Source organism: Suncus etruscus, chromosome 6 (genome assembly GCF_024139225.1).
Source record: "Suncus etruscus isolate mSunEtr1 chromosome 6, mSunEtr1.pri.cur, whole genome shotgun sequence".
Taxonomy (NCBI): Eukaryota; Metazoa; Chordata; class Mammalia; order Eulipotyphla; family Soricidae; genus Suncus; species Suncus etruscus.
In genome coordinates this window covers 66,635,069-66,661,962 of record NC_064853.1, presented here as the reverse complement: position 1 = coordinate 66,661,962, position 26,894 = coordinate 66,635,069, and the positions used below count along the sequence as shown (strand labels likewise).

Here is a 26,894-nt window from a genome sequence, read left to right as displayed (position 1 = left end):
ATCTTATGTGCCTATTCTCTGCCGCTCCCAGTGACTGTCCCAGGCCCACAGTGCACGAATGACACTTGTCTGCAAGCCTTGGGAGAGTGTGGGATGCCTAGTGTGACAAGCAACTTTGTTGGAAACCCCCTGGTATGGCTTTCACAGACCCCTGGTCCCTATCTTCTCCCATAAGCCTTACTCGCTCTCTCTCTTCTTCTCCTTCTCCTCCCCCTCCTCCCCCTCCTCCTCCCCCTCCTCCTCCCCCTCCTCCTCCCCCCTCCTCCCCTTCCTCCCCCTACACTTCCTCCCCTCCTCCCCCTCTTCCCCTCCTCCCCCTCTTCTTCCCTCTCCTCTTCCTCCCCCTCCTCTTCCTCCCCCTCCTCTTCCTCCCTCTCCTCTTCCTCCTCCTCCTCCTCCTCCTTCTTCTTTGCTTGGTGCTCAGGGGTTACTCCTGGCTCTGCACTCAGAAATCACTCCTGGCAGAGTGGAGGATCATATGGGATGCTGGGAATCAAACCGGGGTTGACCTGGGTTGGCTGCATGCAAGGCAACGCCCTACCGCTGTGCTATCGCTCTGGTCATTCTCCTTTGTTTTTCTTTGGGGAAAGAAACAGCCTGGTGGTGTTCAAACTGACTCCTGGCTCTGAGCTCAGGGATTACTTCTGCTGGGTCTTGAGAGTCCATGTGTGGTGCTGGGGATTGAACCTGGGTTGATTGCATACAAAGCAAGGGCTTACCCTCAGTACTGCGTCTCTTTCTCTTTAGGGCATTTTCTTTTCTTTTCTTTTTCTGCCATACTCGGTGACACTCAGGGTTATTCCTGGCTCTGTGCTCAGAAATTGCTCCTGCCATGGGGAACCATATGGTACACTGGGGGATCAAACGGAGGTCCGTCCTAGGTCAGCATGTGCAAGGCAAATGCCCTACCGCTGTGCCACCACTCTAGTCCCATCTTTAGGGCATTTTCTGTGTGGGTCTGTCCGTATGAACGATGCAAGGTCCTGCTTAGGGTGACATGCTATGCTGATCACCATGGGCACCTTCCTTCAGAACAGTGTCTGATTCACTGTAGCCCTGGACAGAGTAGCCTGCATGTCTCATGGCCTCCCCTGATCCTTGTCCCTTTTCCTGTCCCTCCCTTTGTGAGGTCCAGAGGTCAATGCCTTTTTACAAACCACATGAGAGGCCACTGAGGGCCACATGTCCCACTGAGCACAAGCCCTCCAGGCTCATCTGTGTTCTGTGATAAAGAACGACAAAATTGTAATCAACTCATTTGCTCCCCAATTTTTGATGTGGTATCATGACTAATAATCCTGTCTGAGGAGTTTTCTGCAGACGATGTTCCAGCATCACAGTGGTCCCTGACTATCTGTTCCCTCCCCACTCCCCAACTGTTCCTTGGGGAGCTTGGTTCTACCTTTGGCCTCTGGTTGATCCTGATTGTGCTTCTTTATGTCAAGTGTATGACAACGATCTTTCTGTATCTATGACCTTTCCTGGCTGCCTTCACTCAGCATGATGTTCTTCAGTTCCATCCATGCAAGTGACAAATTGCATGATTTCATTTTGTGTATAGTTACATGGTATTCCACTGTGTATTGATTTCAATTTTTTTGTTTGATTTTTGGGTCACACCCAACAGTGCTCAGGGGTTACTCCTAACTGCGCTTAGAAATAGCCCCTGGCAGGCATGGGGGAACATATGGGATGCTGGGATTCGAACCACCATCCTTCTGCATGCAAGGCAAATACCCTACCTCCATGCTATCTTTTTTCCTAAATAATAAAATAAGGATGGAGCAATAGCACAGCAGGTAGGGCATTTGCCTTGCATGTAGCAGACTGGGGTTTGACCTCCGGCATTCCACATGGTTCCCCGAGCCTACCAACAGTGATTTCAGAGTGCAGGAGTTACTCCTGAGAACCACTGGGTATGTCCCAAAATACAAAACAATAAAATAAAATAAACTCCTAAATTGAATCACCTTGAGATTCATTTACACAGTTATTTGTGATTGAGTTTCAATCATACAATACCTTTCACCAGTGTACATTTCCTGCCACCAATGTCCCCGTTTCCCTTCCACGTGACCTCACCCCTGTCTGCCTCTGTGGCAGACATCTTCTTCTTTATCTCTCCCTTTCTCTCTCTCTCTCCCTCTCTCTTTTTCATTTTAGGCATTGTGGTTTGCAGTATTGTTAATGAAGGGTACCTTGCATATCACTTTCCCTCCTTTCAGCATCAAGTTCTTGTCCAGAGTGATCACTTTCAACTCCCATTGTCGTAAAGACCACTTTCTTTTGTTTAAAGACCAGTTTCTCAATTCACTGACCTGTTCTTGGGCACTTAGGTTGTTTGCAGATCTTGGCTATTGTGACTAATGTGGTATTTGTGGAGGTGAGGTGGGGGCAAGAGAGTGTTATCTGGCTAGGGGCTCTGCTGTTCCCAACCCCACCCACCCACCCATTACCAATTTTGACCAGGTAAGGTTTATATGAGCTTGTCCACCTACCTAATTCTGGGCCCAGCCCTGTCCTCAGTGGATCCTGCCTTACTGATTGCATTGTTTTCCTGAAATCCTGCAGACCTTGTATTTCCCAGCCATCAACGCACTGAGTATGGGTCCCTCTCAGGTTTGCCCATGTTGCAAGCAGTGGGTTTTTTTTATTCTTTTGATTTTGGTTGTTTTTTGTTTGTTTGTTTGTTTGTTTGTTTTTCTTTTGGGCCACACTCAGCAGTGCTCCTGGCTCTGTGCTCAGAAATCGCTCCTGGCAGGCTCGGGGTGGGGGTGGGGACATATGGGATGTCGTGAACCAAATCCAGGGCCTTCCTAGGTTGACCGCATGCAAGGCAAATGCCCTCCTGCTGTGCTATCTCTCCATCCCTGTGATTTGTTTTTATCTTTGGCTTTTGTGCCACACTTGGAGGTATACAGGCCTCACTCCTGGTGGTGCTTGGAGGAGCATATGTGGTGCTGAGGATGAGCTTCAGGTTGGCTGTATACAAGGCCATTGCCTTTTCCACTGTCTCACTCTCAGGTCTCATAATTTTTTTTTTTTTTTTTTTTTTTTTTGGTTTTTGGGCCACACCCGGTAACGCTCAGGGGTTACTCCTGGCTATGTGCTCAGAAGTTGCTCCTGGCTTGGGGGACCATATGGGACACTGGGGGATCGAACCGCAGTCCGTCCAAGGCTAGCGCAGGCAAGGCAGGCACCTTACCTTTAGCGCCACCGCCCGGCCCCAGGTCTCATAATTTTTGTAGCTGATGGTGATGCAGTGTATATAGTAGACACCATTTATCTGTACATCAATCAAGCATTTCCAGATGTTGGAAATGATAAATAACAATCCAGTAAAGAGGGGTAGAGGCCGGAGAGATAGCATGGAGGTAAGGTGTTTGCCTTGTATGCAGGTCGGTGGTTCGAATCCCAGCATCCCATATGGTCCCCCTGAGCCTGCCAGGAGCGATTTCTGAGCATAGAGCCAGGAGTAACTCCTGAGCGCTGCCAGGTGTGACCCAAAAACCAAAAACAAACAAACAAACAAATAAATAAATAAAATAAAGAGGGGTAGGTACAAAGCTCTTTGAATCAGTCTTTATGGGTTTTTCATTTTTAAACATTTTTTTTAAAACTTTATTTATTAATTGATCAATTGATTGATTGCTGGGTCATACCTGGCCATGTCCAGGGGTTACTCTTGGCTCTGCACCCAGAAATCACCCCGGCAGGCTGGGGATTATGTGGGTGCTGGGAATCAAACTGGGTCCCTCCCAGGTTGGCCAATGCAAGGGTGTGCTACCGATGTGCTATCTCTCTGGCATCCTTTATGGGCTTTTCAGATGATTAGACAAAATTTAGACATTTTCATTCTATGAATTTTTTCAAATTAATTTACTATATTTAAAAGAACATGTATCACATAATTGACATAGTTGATCATAGTACATTTATTTCCAGGTAAGTGGGAGAGAAATTATTAAAAAAGAAAAGAAGAAAGAAGGAAGAGAATAAACAAAAATATAGTCACAAGAAAATTGTATCTCCAATGAGGTCTTTAAGTCATTGTCAGAAGGTTTAGAAAGTTCTTATTGCTAGTTGATCATTGTTACTTCTTTTGCTTCAAATTTTACATGACGTCCGATAAATATTGGCATATAAATAAGTGTGTTCCTAAGGGGATGATGGTATTAAACAAAAATTTGTGTCTGTTCAGTCCAGAAATTCCAAACATATTGCTGTTATTGTGGCTTTTGTGGGGCATGGTTTCAGCTGCCAGAGCTTCAGGAAGTACAAAAAAGGTAGGATAAGGGCTCTTCCACTTAAAAAAAAAGTACTGGTGAGAGGCTGGGGAGATAGCATGGAGGTAAGGTGTTTGCATTTCATGCAGAATGTCGGTGATTCGAATCCCCAGCATCCCATATGGTCCCCTGAGCTTGCCAGGAGCAATTTCTGATCACGGAGCCAGGAGTAACCCCTGAGCGCTGCCGAGTGTGACACCCCCAAAAAACAAACAAACAAATGTCCTGGTGATAGAAATGTTTATTTATTATTTATTATTATTATTATTATTATTATTATTATTATTTTTTGGTTTTTGGGCCACACCCAGCAGTGCTCAGGGGTTACTCCTGGCTATTTGCTCAGAAATAGCTCCTGGCAGGCTCGGGGACCATATGGGACGCCGGGATTTGAAACAACCACCTTAGGTCCTGGGTCGGCTGCTTGCAAGGCAAATGCCGCTGTGCTATCTCTCCGGCCCAGAAATGTTTATTTTTTTTTAGGGGGAACCTCTATACTGTTCTCATAATTCACACAATATGAATTCAATATGAATTCCATCAATGTATGCAATATACTACTTGTATTAATTCATATTCAACTGTGTAGGAAGCCTGCAGCATGGGCCCTCTTCCTACTGCTCCTTGCCCCAATTCCTGCTCAGACACCTGGATTCTACTCCATCTGCTGGGTCGTGAGATGAACCCCAGGTCCATACAGTCTGTTACTGCTGCTGAGTCAGGATGGGAGCGGCTTCAGGCAGTTTCAGAGGCCCTTCACACACCCGCTGCCTTTTTGTCTCCACACAATGTGTAGAGGGGGGCTTTATGTCCCCTAAAAATCCTCTAAATGGGTTTTGGGGCATCCAGGCAGGAGTCCAGCCAGAATCCAACCTTCCCTGGGCCATCCAGATGTCACTTAGTCCCCTCTGCTGTGAGCTCCAGACCCCTAGGCCAGCTTTGTGTCCATGTGGGGATGTTAGGGCCTGTAGTGCAAGAAGCCTGGGATGGACCAGCAGGAGGAATCAGGACTGTGGAGTGAGTCTGGTGTGTTTCAAAGTTTTCCCACTTGCTTCAGGAAGGACTTGAGCCCTCTGTTTCCTGGACTGACAGCTTGGCTCACACTGTTCTTCATGTGGCTGCTGCTCTCATACCCAGAAAGCCTTTGTTCTTTTTATTTTTTTGGTTTTTCGGGCCACACCCATTTGATGCTTAGGGGTTACTCCTGGCTAAGTGCTCAGAAATTTCCCCTGGCTTGGGGGGACCATATGGGATGCCAGGGGATCGAACTGCGGTCCTTCTTTGGCTAGCGCTTACATCTAGCGCCACCTCACAGGCCCCATTATTTTTTTATTTTTTGGTTTTTGGGCCACACCCAGCGTCGCTCAGGGGTTACTCCTGGCTATCCGCTCAGAAATAGCTCCTGGCAGGCTTGGGGGACCATATGGGACGTTGGGATTTGAACCAAACACCTTAGGTCCTGGGTTGGCTGCTTGCAAGGCAAATGCCACTGTGCTATCTCTTTGGCCCTGTTTTTATTTTTTAAAATTTTTGGTCACACCTGGAGGCGCTCAGGGTTACTCCTGACTTTGCTCTCAGAAATCGCTCCTGGCATGCTCGGGAGGACCATATGAGATGCTGGGATTCGAACCACTGTTCATCCTGGATCTGCTGCTTGCAAGGCAAAGACCCTACCTCTGTGCTATCTCTCTACCCTCCGAAAGCCTTTGTTCTATAATGTACCTGTCCTGGGGGTTGTGGGGTTGCCTAGTACTGCAGCTGTGTATGTGGAGCTATTGGACTCTTTGTGACCATAAGGAGCCCACAGTGGCCCACAGACAGCAGTCCACAGATGACTGTGCTCTCTGGCCTTTTGATTTAGAGCTGATCTGGTGCAGTGTAGGCATGTCTTTTTGGGGTCTTTCTGAGCATCTCCTGAATGAATAATGAGGTTGTGCTGTGTTTCTGTGCTCTGTAGCTGTACATACATTGGACGCATGTCACCTCTGTTTTAGAGGAGGTTCTATACCTTTCATTCAGCTATTAGTGTTCCTTTTTTATTCTGGTAGAGAGAAATGTCTACATTTTCCAAACCAGCCTAGTTTGTTCTTACATTGCTAAAGGTTATGAAATTAATGGTGTTTTATTTTTAGGAATTATGAATTATCTTTTTATTCTTATGAAGGGTGCTTTCACTGTGGTTTCTTTGATAAACCCAAACTTGCAGTTTCCTATATTTTTGTATAAGTCTTTATGATTACAGGTCTTAAATTGTACTTAAGATCCAGGATTTTGTGAGGGATGTGAGTAAAAATCTTTTCTTCTTTCTTTCTTTTTTTTTTAGTTTCAGTCTTTGGACATTCAGTTGTACCAATCTAAAAAAATGATTCTCCTTTTCCAGTTGAATTGCTTTGTTTCATTGAAAATAAATTGCCATAATGTGAAGATTTATTTCTGAACTCTCTGTTCTCTTCCATTCTTCTCTATGCCTGCACTTTGCCAGTACCACGTTCCTGATTACTAAAACTGGGCATTACATTCTGAAATCAGAGCATGTAATTCCTCTAATTATGTAATTTTTCAAAACTGGAACTTTCATATTTCTATATTAATCTTAGAATCCATTTGTCAGTTTTCAAAAAAATCCGGTTTAGAATTTTTGTTTGGGTTTTGGACCACACCCAGCAGAGCTCAGGACTTACTCCTAGCTCTACACTCAGAGATCGCTCTTGGTTGGCAGTGTTCAGGGGACAATACGGGTGGGTCTACACTGACTTATGTGTGCACCCATATATGTGTGCACCCACACCCACACCCACCTGCATGAACTCTGGAATCTTATTTGACTTGGTAGCCTCTAGTGGCTAGGACTCTCAGTCCTGGACAAAAAGTATACGCCCCCACCTGTTTCTGCAGGTCCATTGACATGAACTTGCTGGACTTCCCTGTTGGGTTGTCTCAGGCTCCTGGGACCCTGCACAGTTCTCTGGGGGTGGCAAGTAACTGCCTAATGGTCCTTCAGGAGCTGAGTTCAGGTCCCTAGCCTAGGGATCCTCTCTGGACTCTCTGAGCCGGACTATCCTCACTTACCACGTGGCTGCCTCTGGCTCCTGAGGCTGCAGAGTGAAACATGCAAGGTTCTTCCTTTCTTTGAAGGAATCTAGTTTATCCAAGAATTTGGCATCTTCCCACACACCTCTCACCTCCCTCCTTCCTTATCTCCCTCTGATTTTTTATAGAGCTAAAGGAGAAGGAGGAGCAGCGGGTACCCCCAAGGGCTGGGGTGCAGCCTTGGGCCCTGCCCTTGGATCTCTTGCCAGCCTGAATGTCTGGGCAACTGTCATATGTGTCAACCTGCGCTGCCCTGCTCCCTGCGGCAGTATTTCCCCATTCCCTACTTTCCAGCCCCCAGCTGGGCTGCTTTGCCTCCCACTCTGGCCCACAGCCACCAGCAGACCCCCCCTTCCTGCTTCAGTCCCTCTTCCATGAACTGTTTCTTCCGACCCTCCCACTTCTTCCTCCTCACACGTTGCTGGTTTCCTGATGCACATTGATCATCTCAGCCAGTCCTGTGGAAAAACAAACAGGTTTGGCGCGTTGCTTCCTGTCTGCCCACTGCTCCTCCTGCCGGATCTCTGCGTCAGCCTGGGGCTGGGAGGAAGCACCTCTGCAGGCCCTCATGAGGGATAGAGGGCGCTATTTCAGGTGAGGGGAAGAACCGGATTCCGCAGCAGGGGCCCAACTCACATTCATGGCCAGGCTTGCCACACGATGCTGTGGCTTGTCCCCACACTGGCTCTGCACTGCTGGAAAATGTTCCTTGTGACGGGAACTCTGGCAGGACCATGGGACCACACCTTCTCTTAGTGCACAGGGGACACAGTTAGATAGGATCCCTACTCCACACTGCTTGTCTCTGAGCAGGTTCTGCCCAGACTGCAGGTCACCTGTTGCCTCCTAGCAAACCCATGTCTATGTGGGCTCAGGAAGGCCCCTGAACCCAGGCACATGGGGTCTGCAAGGACTCAGAATAAGTGGTACCATTGGGAACTTTTGGACCTCTGCAAGCCCCACTGTAGACCTGCCCTGTGCTTCACCCTATGGGGGCCCTAAGGCTCCCATGAACTCACTGAGACCCCAAAGGCAGATGTTTGGGGTCTGTACCCAGCTCTCTTTCGCCAGGTAGACAGTGACTCGTTTCTTTTGGTTTTCAAGGCGCCTGGGGGTGGGTGGGTGGAGAATCTTGTGTGGAAACCAGAGTTTTTCAGAAACCAGCATTTTCATATTGACACTGGCTTCTGTGCATTGAGTTTTTCTTCTTTTGGGGTCACACCTGGCATCATTCCGGGGACATTCCTGGTGGGCTCTAGGGACCATATGGGATGCTGAGGAACCAACTGGGGTTAGCATCATGCCAGGCAAACGCCGTCCCCGATGTCCTATCGCTCTGGCCCCCTTTCTGTGCTTTTGGAGAAGGAAGGTCTGGGGCGAGTGGTGCCTCTCGGTAGGGTAGGTTCTGCGGGGTCTATGGGACAGCTGATATACCTTCAGCTGAAACTCCATTGCACCCCACTTCTGAACATATGGGGGCCACTAGCCGCAGGTGACCAGAGACGGGGCCTGGGTGGGTGGAGTGTTCCTGGGTGAGGATGGCGATGCGGATCCCCCTGGTCCCTGCACCCCACCTTGACCGACTGCACAAAGCCAGGCCAGGGGTGGGGCGGGTTCTCAGAAACTTCCAAATCCTGGTGGGTTTGGGGCGCGAGGGAGGCTGCGGGGAACGCGAGGAATCTCAGCTCGGAGCACGCCAGTTCCCGCGCCCTCACGTGCTGCGCGCACCGCCCCCGTTTCGTCTCCGAGCGTCGCGCTGCAGCGGGCGCGGCGCAGCCTGGGCAGAGCCCCCCGCGGGCCGAAACGGGGCGATCCATCCCGGCCGCACCGAGCGGCTTATTCCGGGCCACGCCCGGCCCAACCCCGCCCAGCGCTGCACACGCGTCGCACACGGGGACCGCGGGACCTAGGAGCGCGCACCCAGTCTCCAGCCTGCGCCCCGGAGCGCGCCGGGCACCCCGAGCCAGCGCGCTGCTTCTCGGCGCCCGCGGCCAGTGGCACAAGTTCGGGGTGCCCGGGGCTGAGCTGGCGCTTCTGGGACGGCCGTGCGGGGCGCGGAGCAGAAGAGCCCCCCGGTGCTGAGCCGCTCGGGGAGTCGAGCGCACGAGCCCCCCAGTGCCGGTGCGGGGCGCCGAGTGGGGCCGGCGCCCGCGGAAGCGATGCAAGTCTCCATTGCCTGCACCGAGCACAACCTCAAGAGCCGCAATGGCGAGGACCGGCTTCTGAGCAAGCAGAGCTCCGCGGCCCCCAATGCGGTGAGCGCCGCCCGCGCCAAGTTCCGCACGGTGGCCATCATCGCGCGCAGCCTGGGCACCTTCACCCCACAGCACCACATTTCTCTCAAGGAGTCCACGGCCAAGCAGACTGGCATGAAATATAGGTACGCGAGCGCCTCCAGGGCAGTGGGGGTGATGGGGACCCCAGGGACCGACCTGGCGGCGCTCCCTGCTTGCGGTGCTCCATTCATAACAGTGGGAGGTGGCCCTGGCGCAGCGGGGGCGAGAGCCAAGGGGGCGTGCGGGCAGTGGGCAGGATGCGGAGCGCTAGCGGGCTGCGAGCGGGGAGTGGGCAATGTGCGGGGAGGGAGTGGGCAGTTTTGTTTCCTGGCAGTGTGCAGGAAGGACCCCCCCCCCCATACCCCAATCGTCGGGGCTTGGAGACTGGTGCAGGGCACGAAGTGGTGCCTGTTGGAGCCTCCCTGCTTTGCACCGCAAACGTGTTGCCTGGTTTCTGGCCCGCCTTCAGCCCCTGCGGCTCTGCGCTGAGGCTGCAGCGTCGTCCCCGTTGCAGTTCCCTGGATCTGGCATTTGGGAAGTTTGTGGGGCAACAGGAGAGGCTCGTGGTAGGGAATGGAAGTCCAAGTAAGGACACCGGTAGAGTAGAGCCCGTGTTGGCTGCTTCCTCTCTCTGTCCACAGGATCCACCACCCCTCAGGGCACAAGGAACGAATAAACCCGATGTAGGGGGAGATTGACTCTTCCATCATGTACCTCCTTCCTTCCATTCTTTCTGCAGGGTCCCGGCCTTCCCGGTAGCAAGGGAAAGAGGGTCATGCTGTCTCGGGTACCTGCTCTTTGCTTGAGGCCATGAATTGGGCAGTTACTTCCCTGCCTCAGGCTTACTAGGATCCAGGGTTCAGGCGAGAAGGAACTTGGTGCCTGAGTCATTTTCCAGGTGGGCTGATGTTGCCACCAAAGTTGTCTTTGGGAGTTACTCTGTTCACTGAGAACAGGCCAGGTACTGGCATCGGCTGGCTCTGCCGTGTTTTCTAGTCAGTAAGAGATACTGTGAATGAGTGGGGTCCCTCATTAGAACCCCATTATGCCCTCTGTCCTAATGGCAGTGCATGAACCTCCTCCTCCTGGGCTGGGGCCCCATGACAGTCGCCTGGTATCTCCTGCCGCAGCAGTGACTCCTTCCTGCAGAAGTTCCTGAAGATGACCCAGGAGGCTCTGAGCCCAGTGTTTGGACACTTGTTTCAGATCTGAGCATATTTCTGAGGGGACCAGCAGCCACGTCTGAAATGGCAACTTTAGTCTAGGGCAGTCTGGGGATGGGGAATCCTTATCCAGAACATCATTTTGTACATCTGGGAGACAGCCAGGGATCCTCAGGAACTGGCATGGAAATGCGTCTCTCTCCTCTCCCTGGGTCTGGCCTCACTCTGGCTCCTTCCTTTTGCCACAGCCCTGTGATGCAGCTTTTCCGCATGTGGCCGCAAGCGCCTGTGTGTGACAGTGGACAATGCTCACCCCAGAGCACCCTACTCCCCTCTACAGCCCCCTATATCCCCCATCCCGGATCCTTGCCCCCGCTTAGGTGTGATTTTTCTCTTGATGTGGGGTGTCGGCATCAGACGGGGTTCATGTTGGTCGTCTTTGGGGCTGCTCTGCTTTCTGTGATTCCCTTGATACTCATTCTGCCCACAGTCGTGCCCCTGGGTGACTGAGCTGGCACAGAGGTCTCGGACAGGGCAGACTTGCTGTCACCTTGCCTTTGGTTGCCTTGAGTCCCCAGACCAGACCCTCACTTGCCTGTTCCTATTCCTCAGGGTCAGCAGTGGCTCTGGGCTGGTCCCCCGCCCCCACACCCCATCCTCTCTTCGCCCCTGCTTGCTCTGTTCTAGGTACTGACTCTGTGCCCAGAGAGCCCTTGTCTTTTCCAGCCTCAGAAAGACATTTCCATTCAGCACATTCCCCCTGGATCAGTCTGGTAAACTCTGAATCCAAGACCTAACTGTAGTGTCCCTTTCGTGCCATCTTGTTTGGCTGATACCCACCTAGCATTAGTGCATTGGGTCCCCAGGCACCTTGCTGGCCCCTCAGTGCTGGAAATGATGGATCACATGGATCAGCCTCTGTTCTGGGTGATCCACTGCACAGGGTTGATGTCACCAGGGAGGGAGCACTTGTGCTTGGGAGCATGGGAAGATAGCCTCCCGAGCTCAGAGCCAAGTATGGGTACTGAGCCTAGCACCAATAGATATGAGTGTTTGGGAGCTTGGCCGGGTGTGTCTGTGTGGTTTTGTGGAGTGGAGCAGTTTCTGGAGCTGTCCAGGGGTCAGGGGCTGGGGAGAGACAGGCGGCTCAGAACTGGGGCCTGAGGGCTTCCTGGCCTCACCTAGGAACCCCCCCCCCCCAGCATTTCTCCGGCCCACACTTTGTCGCCCACGAAGGTGGGCAGCTTCGTGCAGCGGCACCAAAGCAGTTGAATGAAAGCTCCGCCTTGGAGTGGTTACGTAAAGGCAAAGGCGGCGAGCACGCGCCCGGGGAGTGGGAGGACACTTGTGGCCGGGCAGAGGGAGACTGGTTCAGAACCGTGACTCTGTTCTGTCCAGGGAGAGCAGCTGGGTCCTTCAGAGGTGAAGGGCAGCGCTATAATCTACACTGCCCCCAACCCCAGTCTGCAGGCGTTTCCTTTTCCTCAGAGCAAAGATGGAAAAGACCAGGGCGTGGGTGGGAGGTAGTGGTGGCGGAGAACCTACCCAGAATCAGTTGCTGATTCAGCCTCAGAAAGTTTATTCTACCTCTGCGCGCCCAGTCAGGAGTCTGTTAGTTGGCGGTGAGAAGTGGTGGGAGGACAGGGAGCCCCCAGAGCTTGTGAGAGGAGGGTGAAGTTCCAGTGCCCTAGCTTCTGATGTGTGTGCACTCATATGAGCCTGTGCTCACCTGTGTTCATGCATGACAGGGCTATGAACTTAAGCGAGCACGAACCTGTGTGCATGTTTAAGTAGGTCCTGTGTGACGATGTCTTCGTATGTATGGAATCTATGTCTGTGCATGGTGATCTCTGTGCGCATGAATGTGATCTGTGCACAAATTTTGAGTGTATGACCTGTGTGTACCTGATCTGTGTTTACATGATTTATGTGTACATGATCTGTAATTACAGGATCCATACATATTTGTTGCATGTCTGAATGGAGGGTGTATGACCTGTGTACACACAGTCCTTGTGTGCATGGCTGGTCTGTGTGAGCAGTCTCTGTGCAACACGTACATGCGCACATGGGAAGCTCCACCTGAAGATTTAGAGACCTGCTCCCTGGTGAGCTGCTGCCTCTTTGGATATGCTCAGTCCCACATCCAAGTGACTCTGGAGAACCACATCACTTGATGCAAATATAGAAGCTTCTGACCAATATTTCAAGTTGTCACTGGTGAGTGTCTTGAGTGAGGAGACAAACCCTCCAATCACATCAGTTGGGGAACTCACCATTCCTAGCAATCCATGAGGTTTAGGCAGAGCTCAGCACAGTCAGACCTTATCACAAACCCTGAGTAAGCCCTGTCCTATGCCAGCTGTGCTCTTGCAGTTCCCACAGAACTCTCTGGAAACTCTGCCATACATTCTTTGTTGTTGTTGTTGTTGTTGTTTTGTTTTTGGGCCACACTCGGTAGCACTCAGGGGTTACTCCTGGCTATGCGCTCAGAAATTGCTCCTGGCTTGAGGGACCATATGGGATGCTGGGGATCGAATTCATGTTCGTCCTGAGTCAGCTGTGTGCAAGGCAAACACCCTACTGCTGTTCTACCACTCTGTCTGCCACACATTCTTGCTTGATGCCCGGCCCGGCCTGTCCAGCCCTCAGGAGAAAACTTGCTTTTCCAGTCTGCACCATATAGCAGCTGCTTGTCTAGCCCCATCACCTGTGAAGAAATCTTGCGTGATCTCCTCTGTAATGTCCTGAGAGCTCTCTGGGCTCTCTGAGAATCAGGCCATTTACTAAACCTTGTGAACTTGGAAGAAGTGGAGCATAGAACCCTTGGTTCTACCCATGTACCTCTTGGCTCTTAGCACTGACATGCATGTCCCATGCCCTGCAAATAGAATTACTTCTCTGGTCTGACCCCAGAAGTCCAGGCAGGTTGGACAAGGGACCAGCAAGCGAAGGGTGCACACCCTTCATCTTTCCCCACCTGCTGCTTTGCTCAGCTGCCCAGGATCAAGCTGCAGCTCCTTCTGCAGAGCAGCCTTTCTTTCCCTTTGGTAAAGTCCCTGAGAAGGGAGGGGTTTGGCTTTAGGTTTCTGATTCCAGGGCCCAGATTGGGTACATATTGCTTCTGCTCCTAGAATTGGTGCCCGGTTCTCCAGATGTGGTACTCATCTCGTGATAATTTCTGTGGGCTCTGCTGTCTTGGTCATGTCAGAAAAACCAGGGGCACTCCAGGGGTCTGGCCACACAGTTTATTTATGGACTCTGCATTCCAGGGTCGTGTTTGGAGTTGATGAAACTTCTGTGGTCCTTCACTATGGGTCAGTCTTTGAAGAATGGCTCAGGCCTGGTCAGGAGTCTGACATATATATATGAGAAAGATGCATGTGTGGCTTCCTGGCACTTATTCGCTTTTAGGGTGATAAACACCATCTGATGTTGCTCAGGGCTCGCTTCTAGCTCTGTGCTTAAGGCTCACTCCTGGCTTTGTACTCAGAGCTCACGCCTGGCTCTGCGCTCATGGCCACTCCTAGCTCTGTTCTCACTTCTGATAGTGCTGGGGGACCATGTGGGATGCTGGGAATTGAACCTGGGTCAGCTGTGTGCAGGTGAGAGCTCTCCCTGATATATTATCTTTCGAGTCCCTTCACTTCTTGCAGATAGAAAATGTGATAGTTGGGGTACAGGGTAGCTGAATCACAGAAAAATGACAGAAAAATGAACACTTTGCAAGATGATGAAATTTGTCTTCGATATACTAATTCAGATTTTTTTTGGGGCGTCATACCCGGCAGTGCCTAGAGGTTACTCCTGGCTCTACACTCAGAAATCGCTCCTGGCAGGCTCAGGGGACCATATGGGATGCTGGGATTTGAACAACCGACCTTCTGCATGCAAAGCAAATGCCTTACCTCCATGCTATTTCTCCGGCCCCTAATTCAGATCTTTTTAGAGAACATTCATTATCAGAGTTGGCTCTCTGCAGTCGGTGAGCCCTCATCTCACCTGGGAAACACTTTCTGTCAGCAGCCTCTGAACTGACTGCCCTGCAGGGATGTGTCTATAGGTTCCTGCAAGAAGTCAATTCCATGGGGACTGTCCAGGGCTGTCCTCCTGATAACCAAGTGATGCTGATTTCCAGACACAGTTCCTGGGCTCCTGGGTTCCTGGGTTTGTGCTGAGTCTGGGGTGAGATATCAGTCAGTACCGGCTCTAACATCTCTACGTGGTACAGCTGTATGTCTCTGCAGCTTCTGGAGGTTTCCATCTTGCTCTGCAGGCAGGCTTACAGCTGCTGAAAAAACTGGGCAGAAAGTAAGCGGGTTGGAAGTCCAGTTCTTTATGCTTCCTGAACGCCTGCATCAGGAGGTGTGGAATATTTGGATCCATTTATTTCCGGGGCACCTCCAGCATCAGGAGGTCCCTGTCTGCATAGGCCTTGGGGACGTGGGTGCCCTTTGTCTGTTGCCACATCCTGTCCTGAGGGTGTCCATGTCCCTCCTGGAGTGGCCATGGTGGGATGGGAAGTAGCCACTGGTATCCCAGGAAATCAGCCTCTTGCTGACTTCGAGGTTCCCTGTGCATCTGTCTGACTGCCTGTCCATGTGTCTGTGCCTGAGGTACCCAGCAGGTGCCACATTCAGAGTAGCCCAGGACCAGGCTCCTCAGCCCAAGGCATCAGGGGCTCTCCCTGCATGGCCTCCTGCTGTTGGGGTGCAGGTGTCAGCAGCATAGGGAGGGGTGATCAGCACACTCTCCCACAATGTCCCCGGCTCTGAGCACCTACTGGTCCTCATGAGTGTACTCATTGGCACAGGCTGTACTCCATGCTCCATCCTTGAGGGTCACTGCCTCAAACAGTGGCATTTCTCTTCCCCAAAAGATTTGCCTTACTATTTTTTTTTTGTGTGTGTGTGTGTGGTTTTTGGGTCACACCTGGTAGTGCTCAGGGGTTATTCCTGGCTCCAGGCTCAGAAATTGCTCCTGGCAGGCACAGGGGACCATATGGGACGCTGGGATTCGAACCGATGACCTCCTGCATGAAAGGCAAACGCCTTACCTCCATGCTATCTCTCCGGCCCTGATTTGCCTTATTTCTTTTTTTTTTTTTTTTTTTGGTTTTTGGGTCACACCTGGCAGTGCTCAGGGGTTATTCCTGGCTCCAGGCTCAGAAATTGTCCTGGCAGGCACAGGGGACCATATGGGGCGCTGGGATTCGAACCGATGACCTCCTGCATGAAAGGCAAACGCCTTACCTCCATGCTATCTCTCCGGCCCCTGATTTGCCTTATTTCTATGGGCCTCTGCACATGTGTCCCAGGGAGCTGTTGGGGCCATGGAGCAGACCCAGAAAGAGGGTGCCTGCCTTTCTGCCTTCAGGGCTCTGGGGACGGCTCTGTACTGCCCTCTACTATCAGCTGTGGCTGTGAGGGTCCCTGCTCCTGTCTACCTCTTGTTGTGGGTGCCCCATTGTTCACAGTGATGTTCCAGGGTTAAGTAGTGTCGCCCTCTGAACTTCCTTCCCTCTGACCCCTCCCTGGTGTGGGGAGAGGGGCTGAGCCTCCACTCAGGTCTTGCTGGTGTCTTGCATTACATAATTAAGGATGGGGCTGGATGGCGATGGATGGTGAAGGATTTCTTTCTGCCACTCCAGGCCACGTGGCTCTGCAACCCCATTTAGCCGGCGGGTTCCAGGCCCAGGTAATCGGCATAATCACTCACTCACAGGCAGGCGTTAGGAAGCAACAACTTTATTCATGCCCTATCCACCACATGTGTGTGGTCTACTCATAACCTTTTAAGCAATCAGCCATTCTAGGCTAGCCCTGCGTCTTAACTCACTTCAGCCATCTTCAGGGCCAAAGGAAACGGCCAAAAAGGCCGAATTCCCTTGGTTCCAGCCTTATCTAACTTTTCCAAGACCCCTCCCAGGAATGGGAGGGTCTTGCAGGTAAGGTTACACCTAATATTCAGTTCCCAAGACCCCTCCCAGAAATGGGTGGGTCTCAGGTACACTACACTGGTGTTGGGCACACTCATGTGGGTAGGGCCTGGGTGACAGTGGGGAAATGAATTCTGCACCATGGGGTGCATTGCGACTGCCCCCTACTTCACACAGAAAGAGAACATGCCTTGGAGGGGTGGGCCTGACTAAGGCTGACATGGGTGTCTGCATGTTGTGTGTCTGCACAGTGGCCTAGAGAGACCTAGAGGCCTAGAGGCCTAGAGGGACTGAGAGGCTCGTTGTACTCAGAGCTTCCTCCACATTCAGCACCTCGCTCATGGGTTTGCATCTGATGGCCTGACCCAGAGCCCCTCACACTTTCTGCACCTAGAAACTGCCCTGCACTCACACTTGGCTTTATGTTTGTTGTTTGGTTTGTGTTTGTTTTTGTGTTGTTGGTTTAATATTGGTTATTGGGTGTTTTTTTTTTTGGGGGGGGGTTGGGCCACACCTGGTGGTGCTCAGGGCTTATTCCTGGCTCTGTGCTCAGAAATCACTCCTGGCAGGCATGGGAGATCATATAGGATGCCCGGATTTGAACCAACGTTGATCCTGTATTGGCGGCTTGCAAGGCAAACGCCCTACTACTGTGCTCTCTCTCTGGCCCCTTGGGTTTTTTTTTTTTTTTTTGGTAGGTTTGTGTTTGCTGTTGGTCTTGCCTGCCTATCTCTTGCATATTTACCAGTTATCTATAAGTTCAAGTATCCCATGACCTCCTCCTCCATTAATGGTATGCATTGGTCTTTGTTTTTATGTTCGTTCTTGGTTTGTTCTGGTTGTTGCTTTTGTGTTGGTGGTTGTTTTCATGCTGGTTGTTGGTTTTGTGTTGGTTGTTGTTTTCTTGCTAGTTGTTGGTTTTGTGCTGGTTATTGCTTTTGTGTTGGTTGTTGCTTTTGGGTTTGTGTTCGTTGTTGGTTGTGTGCTCAGTTATTTGTGTTGGTCACGTTAAGAAACCTTTTCTTGATAGTGAACTGACTTATGGACAAGGGGCCAGCATGACCATCAAGTAAGGGAGCCTAGCACTCAACACCCAGCACCAGCTTAGCCTGACCAGGCCCCCTCCCCCAGCTTATCCGGGCACAGCCGCTACTACTAAGGCCATGCACGTTAGGGCACAGGCTCCACATGAGTGCTGTGATCTGGTTTGGGCATCTGTAGCTTCCTCTCCCATTTTCTGCCTCATGAGAGAGGGTAGCCCTGTGCTTCTCTAGCTCAAGAGAACCAAAGGCAAGATGTGAAGCGAGAGTATCGCCCATCTGTGTTTGCTGGCTGGTCGCAGGGACCCCCAGGTAGGAGCATGTATCCCCTCCTCTCTGTGGGTGTCGACTGCTTGGAACAAAGGTGCCAGTGGCTATTCTGGGAGCCGGCGCACCTTGTGCACCATTTATAACATTGTTTTTGGAGCAGAAGGCATTCTGAGTTCCAAACAGCCAGCTTGCAAATAAACTTTGGAGCCTCGTGCTATTTATAAGCTGCATTTCTTTGGAATTTTATTTTAGCTTTGAGCTAGTGAAGCAGCATTTCAAAGAAACAGAGATTCAGGATGCCCCAGCATATTCTCCAGTTCCAAAGAACCTAGGGACAGAAGAGACAGTATACTGGAGAGCACTGGCCTTGCACGCAGTAGCCCCAGTTTGATCTCTAGCACTTAGAGATTCCCTGAAAACTCCCCCTCCCTGTGTGACCCTGGGGATCCCTAGCACTGTATGAGCATCATCCTCAGATCCATACATTGATGCACAGGCCCATATGGTGAGAATCTCTGGGGGTGGAGGCTGGGCTTCCTGAGCACTGCTTGGGTCCTAATCGGTTCACGGTCACTGGTACTGGTTCCTTTAGTGCAGCTGGCCCAGGGCACCCAGTGAACCTGAGTTTAGAGCCAACTCCAGGCTCCTGAAGGCCAACCAGGCAGGAGGGCTTGGCCAAGGAAAGGGGCTCCTTCCACCCTGTTTTTCTACAAGAGTTCTTGGGGGATGAGCCCAGGGGAGGAGGGCAGGGTTGTGCAATCTTCCTGCTGTCTCTGTGATGACAAGGAGGCCTTAGGTGTTTCATGAGCACGACTGGGGGTATCCCTGTGTGCTAGAGGCAGGGCCAGGCCCAGCGCAGGATGCTATCTAGGCCCTCACAGCCTCGCCTTTGCAGGGATACCGTGATGGGCAGTGGGATCGAGTAGTACTAAAGCCACGGGCAGGGCAAGCACTTTTGCCTCCATTACTCAGGTCCTGAGAGCACCTTTGTCTCCATTTTTCCAGGTTTGTCCTGCCCTGTGCATTTGCTGCTTTTCTTTTGCCTTCAGCCCATTCACAGAACTTTCTGGATAGATGCTGCTGGGCACTGTTGGTGACGGTGCATAGGTGGACTGGGTGTGCTTGTGCTATGCATTCTGAGTTGTTACAGGATCTGTGCTATCTCATGCGATCTGTGACTTTGTATAGGGGAATCACTTATGTGTGTAATTGTGCATATGTCATTGGGAGGCATCTCATTTTGCATCTTGCACAGAATATATATATATATATATATATATATATATATATAATTGTACTTATAGTACATTTGGAGCAGTATAGTAATTCCTGATGCATAGTCAGGAGCAAGCCCTGAGCATCATCAGGTACGGCTCCCCATAAAAACAGAAGAAAGGAAGGAAGGGAGGGGGGGAGGGAAGGAGGGAGGAAGGGAGGGAGGGGAAGGGAGGGAGGGGACAGAAGGAAAGAAGGGGAAGGGAGGAAGGGGACAGAAGGAAGGAGGGAAGGGAGGGAGGAAGGAAGGGAGGAAGGGAGGAAGGAAGGGAGGAAGGAAGGGAGGAAGGAAGGAAGGAAGGAAGGAAGGAAGGAAGGAAGGAAGGAAGGAAGGAAGGAAGGAAGGAAGGAAGGAAGGAAGGAAGGATAGAGCAGTATCTTGTTGCAGATCTGCTGCAGGAGCCTGTCGTTGTGACACACACTATAATTGTGGACATGCTTGTGTTTAGATGAGTGCAGTAGTGTCTGTAACTGTCCTCACATACCTGTGTGCATGCTGAACTGTGGTACTGTAAGCCACAGAATCAGTGCCCAGTGGTGCATGCAAACTCCCCCTCCTTGTTTTCTTTTTGTTTTGTTTTTGGGCCACACCCGGGGTTGCTCAGGGGTTACTCCTGGCTGTCTGCTCAGAAATAGCTCCTGGCAGGCACGGGGGACCATATGGGACACCAGGATTCGTACCAAACACCTTTGGTCCTGGATTGGCTGCTTGCAAGGCAAACGCCGCTGTGCTATCTCTCCGGGCCGCTCCCCCTTGTTATCTCCTGAGCATCATCAGGGGAACAGAGCTTGTGAGGACCCCTCCGTGCTCAGGCACAGCTGCTGACCTGGCAGATGGCTCAAGGTCAGCATGCCTGGCAGTCTGACCTCACAGAGCCTGGGGAGGGGCTCTCAGCCACCAGGGAGGCCCTGACCACCTTCAGTGCCTTATGATGGCACATGTGACATTTCCCATAAGATGGAGCTGGGCATGGGAGGCACCACCATGGACAATTGGCTCTCAGGACCGGACCTTGGTTGCACATTTGAGACCTTGGCAGTGCCCCAGGTTGCCCCTATGGTGAGGCTGAATAGTGGTCAAGAGGGTTGGGAGTCCGAGGGATTTAGGGTCTAATTTACCACTGGTCTTTTGTTTTGTTTTTCTGATGGTGGTTCTTCATTTCTCGTGATCAGATTGTGCCTGTCTCACTGTCTAGCTGGAGACTCTTGTCTGTTGTCTGGGGTCACAGGGCCACTTGGCCTCCTGCTTCCCATTGTTGATGTTTTACTTAGTCTCTCTCTCTCTCTCTCTCTCTCTCTCTCTCTCTCTCTCTCTCTCTCTCTCTCTCTCTCTCTCTCTTTCTCTCTCTCTCGTTTTTGTTTTTGTTTTTGGGCCACACCCGGCAGTGCTCAGAGGTTACGTCTGCTCAGAAATCGCTCCTGGCAGGCACGGGGGGGGGGGGGGGGGAACGACACCATATGGGACTCGGGGATTTGAACCAACCACCTTAGGTCCTGGGTCGGCTGCTTGCCAGACAAACGCCGCTGTGCTATCTCTCCGGCCCCATCGCTTAGTCTCTTATCACCCGCTTTATAATGTCCCTTACCAGGAGACAGACAATTTGGATCCTCCTTTTCTTCCATCCTCGCATCCCCTGCCTTTTGCTTGGAGTGTTAGTCTATTAACAGCTGCTGTGGCTGCCAGTGGTGTTTGGATTAAGTTTTCTCTTGGTCTTTTGTTTCTTCCCAGCTCAAGGGAACACCAGGTAATCTTTTCCCTCCTGCTGTGGGGGTTTATAGAGAGCCCTGCAGGTAGCATGTGGTGCTGTTTGCAAATGCCAGGAGTCTGTCAGGAATTTCTTCACAGCTACCACTGGAGATTTTAAACCCTCCAGACAGTACTGTGAGTTTTCCTTTAGTGGTAGGAAGGAAGGCTGAGTCTATGCCTGAAGACTCCTGCTGTGCTCTGCCTCCTAGGAGCTTGGGCTAAAGTGCATACCATGGCAAGTGGGCCACAGAGTAGACACAGTTTAGGCACTGGGGAGACAAGCAGGCAAGACCCCATTTTCATTGCAAAATGGCTTGGAAATAAGCACATTCAATGAACCTTCCCCAGGTTTTAGACTCATGTTTATAGAAACAAACATGAACTTGTTGTTTTTGTTTGTTTGTTTGTTTTTGGATCACACCCGGCATCGCTCAGGGGCTACTCCTGGCTCTACGCTTAGAAATTGCTCCTGACAGGCTCGGGGGACCATATGGGATGCCGGGATTCGAACCACCGTCCTTCTGCATGCAAGACAAAACACCTTACCTCCATACTATCTCTCTGGCCCCTACATGAACTTGTTTTCCTGTAAACTCTCCTTTAGCCAGATGTTCCCAGTCTAGCTCCAAAGCTGGGAGAGAAGTTAGGGCTGGCTCTATGTGTGGCTTCCTGTAAGATAAGGTCAGAGAGGACTTCCTGTAAGGTTAGGCTCAGGGAGGACTTCTGTAAGGTCATGTTTGGACAGAACTTCCTGTAAGGTCAGGCTCATAGAGGATTTTATAAGGTCATACTCAGGGAGGACTTCCTGTAAGGTCAGGCTCTGGGAGGGCTTCATAAGGTCAGGCTCAAGGAGGACTTTCTATAAGATCATGCTCAGGGAAGACTTACTGTGAGGTTATGTTCAGAAAGAACTTCCTTCCGTCTTGCAATCTTAAAGGCTTTTGTAGCTGTGCAGAATGCTGGTTGGAGTGGCGTATTTGCTTGTTTTTCTTGGGTCCTGATGTGGCAACACAAATGTCACCTCAGTCACCTACCCTCCAATTTCTCTCAGAACCTTTATGTAGAATTGAAATTTGTTTGCATTTGGGCCAGGTCTAGTGTGCTCAGGGATCATTTCTAGTGGGGCTTGAAGGACCATATGGAACAGATGGGATGCTGGGAATGAAACCCAGTTTAGTTGCATGCAAGACTCGTGCCCTCCTGGCTGTCTCATTTCTCTTTATTTGGACCAGAAATTGATGTCCCCAAGAGTCCTGGACCCACCAAGATTTAGCAGTCTTAACTCCCAACTCCCTGAGAGCAGCAGGAGAGTTGCAGCTGTGGAAGAAAGGGGCCCTGCACCCCACAACCCTGTAGGCTTCCTGAGCTCAGGGTATGGCTGGAAGAGTTTCCCCGCAAAACCTACCCCCTGATCTTGAACCTAGGTCCCTACACACTTTCCTGAGCTGCATGTTCATCTTTTTACTTGAACTTCTTTTCTTTTCCCATAGGTGGTTTCAGGGTTGTTTGGTCGCTGACCAGACTGTGGCCACTTCTCTGTTGGAGCTACATTTTAAAAGAGGAAACACAAAACTTGGCCAGGTTGGAAGCAAAAAGCTTGAGCCTGAGGATTTTGAGGCTTGTTTGCTTTCCTTGCTCTAAGGATCACACCCAGGCATCTGAATTTTCTGCCTCAGGTTGGCTTTGTCTCTGCTGCAGGAGCTCCCTTGTGGCCTGCAAAACCATGGGACTGTGAGACTATTACTGGAAATGTTCCATGTTCCTGTGGAGATTCCTGGGCCAGAGTCACGGAGACAGGGAAAAATGCAATGTGGGAGGTTTTGCTAGAACATTCTGCCTGAAGCCAGATGCTGAGGAGCAGGTGCTGGACAGGGACACGGGACAGGGCGTAAGAGGCAGAACCAGTGGAGGATGCTCCCTCCTAGCCCAGAACAGGCTTCTTTCAGGAGGGCAGGAGAGGGGCTAGGAGCAGAGGCACACGCACACGGGGCTTATTGGGGTCTTAGTGTTCCCAGTTACACAGGACTGGGATCAAAGCCAGTCAGACACGGCTGTGCTGAATATGGGAACTTGCCAAGGTGTACACCAAACAGTTGTGGCCTTTTCTCTGCCCATACTCATACTCTCATCCACCGGACATATACATGTGTGCAGTTGTTTTCCTGGTGACCCTGTGCTGCAGGAGGGGATGGGAGCAGCTGAGGATAGTAGGCTTTGAGATCACCCTACTCTGGGCTTTCCAGGATCCATGGAACCACCCAGGACAAAGCCTGTGATGAAATCTGGGGTGGAGCCTGGGATAGAGGAGACCAGGATGGAGTCAGGGACAGCCAGGGATGACGCTAGAGATGGAGACTGGGATAGGGCTGGGGATGGAGCTGGAGCTGGGGGTAGAGACTGGGATGGGGCATGGTTGTCAGAGTCACTCTTGGGGAAAAAAAAAGAAGTCACTCTTGGGCGATTCCCTCCATGGCTCATGCATCTCCCTGAGTTTGAAGAATCTGAGTTCCTTGAACTTTCACTCAGCGGGCAAGAGGCCCTTGGTGCATTGTGATGTCTTTGATCTAACGTGGTTTGGGGGCCACAAACAGTATTGTGCCCAGCAGCCTGAAGGATGAATGGATGAGTGCGTGGCTGAGATACTCACCCCTCCCTGCATTCTCCTCTCTCAGCCCTTGTCTCTCTCTGGAAATGTTCTCTTCCATGAGCTCCACAATTCCAAGTGTAGAGGTTTCTTTGATAGTCAAACTTCACACTTGCCCCATGTGTCCTGCAGGGTGCAAGTCTCACGGGCCTTTTTTTTTTTTCTTTACATCTTGACTTTCTTCAATGGCTCTATCAGGAAGAGGCATGGTGTGGAGTTCCCCAGGATGTCCCCCTTAAGGAATTATTTATTTTTGTTTTGGGGTTAAACCTGGGGGTGCTCAGGGGTTACTCCTGCCTCTGCGCTCAGAAATCGCTCCTGGAAGGCTTGGGGATCATATGGGATACCGGGAATTGAACTGAGGTCCATCCCTTCATGCAAGTCAAACGCCCTACCACTGTGCTATTTCTCCACACACACCCCCTTAAGGGATTCTGTCTCTGAGCCCTTAAGGACCTCTGTTTTGACCTCCATTAGGGTCTCTATCCCCTTCTTAAGGACCTCTGTCTCGGCCCTGCTTAAGGACCTTAGTCTTGGTTTCTCTTAAGGAGCTATCTTAGCCCTCCTTAAGGACCTCTGTCTCTGTCCCCTTAAGGATCTCTGTCTTGGCCCCACTTAAGGACCTATATCTCTGTCCTCCTTCAGGACCTCTATCTTTTTTTTTTTTTTAATATGGAACGCTTCACGAATTTGCATGTCATCCTTGCACAGGGGCCATGCTAATCTTCTCTGTATAATTCCCATTTTAGTATATGTTCTGCGAGCACAGGACCTCTATCTTGAGCCCCCTTAAGGACCTCTGTCTTGGTCCCATTTAAGGACCTATGTCTCTGTCCTTCTAAAGGGCTGATGTCTTGGTTCCCCTTAAAGACCTGTCTTGGCCCTTCTTAAGGACCTCTGTCTTAGCCTTTCTTAACAACCTCTGTCTCAGTTCCCCTTAAGAACTTCTGTCTCATCACCCCTTAAGAAACTTTTTGGAGGCTTAAGGACTTGTCTCTGTCCTCACCTCATCTTTGTTCCTTTAAAGGACCTCTGTCTTGGTCCTCCTTAAGGACCTTGTCTTTGTTCCCTTTAAGGACATCTGTCTCTGTCTCTTTAAGGACCTTTGTCTCTGTCCTCTTTAAGGACCTCTGTTTTGGGGTCCCTTTTAAGGACTTCTGTCTCTGTCTTATGGACCTTTCTCTTGGTCCCCCTTAAGAACCGCTGTCTCTGAAATTAAGGACCTCTTTATCTACCTCCCTTAATGTACTCTTTCTCTGTCCTCCTCAAGAATCTCTGTCTCAGTTACCCTTAAGGACCTCTGTCTCTGTCTCCCTTTCTTGCCGAACTGCAATGCAGAGGACACTACAGTAGCAGGACAGTAGTGTCTTCTAGCGCTTGCTCCTCTGAGTTTGTTGGAACTTCAAGCTTTTCTTCCTGGACCTCTTCTCACAGCTCCTTGCCAGCACCCTCAGGGTTTGGCTGTGCTTGGAACAGTGGAGGCCTGACCTGTTTGATTCTCAGGGAAAAGGCAGTGACCTCTCCACAGCCCAGGGACACAGAATCTGTTCATGTTATTTTGTATTTGTTTACTGTGGTTTACAAAACTGTTAATGAGTTCCAGATGCTCTATGTCCCGGCCATATGCCCATCCATGTCCAGTGTCAAGTCCCCCAACAACTACCCACTGTCCTTCCTTGTTTTTGTTCTGTTTTGACTTTGGGCCACATCTGGTGGTGTTGGGTGTTTTGACTTTGGGCCACATCTGGCTCAGTGCCCTGGGCTCACTCCTGATTCTGTGCTCCGGGCCCACTCCTGGTGGACTCAGGGCCCCGATGAAGTCTTGCCACATCAGAACTTGACAATATCAGTCTGAGCGGTGCTGGAGTTGACGAGAGGTGCTGGGCAGATGTTGGGGGGGGGGCAGTTGCACCCTTGATCAGAGTCTCAGTGTTTGTGGATCTTCGGATGGAACTGAAGTGCATTTATGCTATTGATACCTGCTAGGAAGGGATTCCAGGGAACAGGTATTGATCTCCCACGGCTCTTGTGTCTACCCCGAAGCCAGGGTCCTCATCTCCTTGTCTGGACCCTGACAGGAAATCGTTACCTCTTTACCAGAGTGGGTCTTAGCCTAGAGGTTTCAGACAGGCAGCTTCACACCTGGTCCAGATCTCCTCTCTCAGAAACCAGCCTTGCCCACTAGTACTTACTGGGACCCCTGTTTCTGGGTGACTCTCAGATAGAGCTCTGGGGTTTGTACACTCACAGCCACTGCTGATGCCCTGGGAACACCCCTTAGCCACTCCAGGATGCTGTAGCTGAGCCAGGCCATGCCCTTCTACTCTCCACTGGACAAGACAAGGTTTAAGCCCTAGCTACCGAGCTGCCGACATTTGGAAGCAGGAAAAATTGAGGTGTTTCCCTAAGGTTTTCCGGCTAGTGTGCTGGGATCTTCTGACATCACTGTGTATCACTTGGACTCACTGAGCATCTACCCCAGGTGCTGCTCGCCCTGAAAGTGTGAAGAAAGAGTCCCCTGCATTGGTGTCCCCTCAGAAGGGAGTTCAGCCCACGTGGCCACCATCTATTCTCTCCTATTCCCTTCTCCTCGGGGCTCCTCTCCTCGTTCACTCCCTCTAGCCTCCTCCTGCCTCTTATATCTCACCGGGCTGGCAACAAGGTAGTTGGACACTCCCAGTGCATCTGGGCACCTTTTCCTTCCTCCAGTGGCAGAGCTGAGCTTTTCCCTCATAGCCAACCAATGGCCTTTCCTGTGGGTCTCTGAGAGACTCTTTATCAGGTGAGGGATGTTTCTTTTGTTCCTGTTTGCTGAGTTGTGTGTTTGGATTCTGTACATGTAGTCTTGCAGGTGTAAAGACCTCAGTTTGATCCCCACATGTATAAACCACATGCAAGTCTTCGTTCATGAAAACAAATCATGGGCACATGCAATGTAATGCTGTCCCCCACATCCTCAACCCATGGCTTTCTGTTTATAAGTGTTCAAATATTTTATTGTACTGAGTATATAAAGGTACCCTTTCAATGACATCCCTCTTATTGAGGAGATGGGAGTCTGTTTTTTACATAGTCTGATGGGTGTTTTAGTTCCCTAGAGTAGCTGTGACTAGTGGTAGGCCTTGAAAAGAGTGAGATTTTAAAACTGCTGCTGCTTCTATCTCA

The 26,894-nt window shown here is 50.9% G+C and overlaps 1 protein-coding gene and 1 non-coding gene across 2 annotated transcripts in view; one reads left to right on the top strand and one right to left on the bottom strand.

Moving 5' to 3' along the window:
- Nucleotides 1-9,188: 9,188 nt before the first annotated feature.
- The window catches only part of KCNAB1 (potassium voltage-gated channel subfamily A regulatory beta subunit 1), a 59,018-nt gene continuing 41,312 nt past the window's right edge, over nucleotides 9,189-26,894 (top strand). The window contains exon 1 of the mRNA XM_049775233.1: nucleotides 9,189-9,756. Within this exon, the coding sequence (XP_049631190.1) occupies nucleotides 9,536-9,756 (221 nt within the window). The 5' untranslated portion in view covers nucleotides 9,189-9,535. The remainder of the gene's footprint in view (nucleotides 9,757-26,894) is intronic.
- Nucleotides 24,396-24,501, bottom strand: LOC126013126 (U6 spliceosomal RNA). Its single transcript, XR_007497457.1, has one exon. It is a non-coding gene; the product is annotated as a U6 spliceosomal RNA (small nuclear RNA).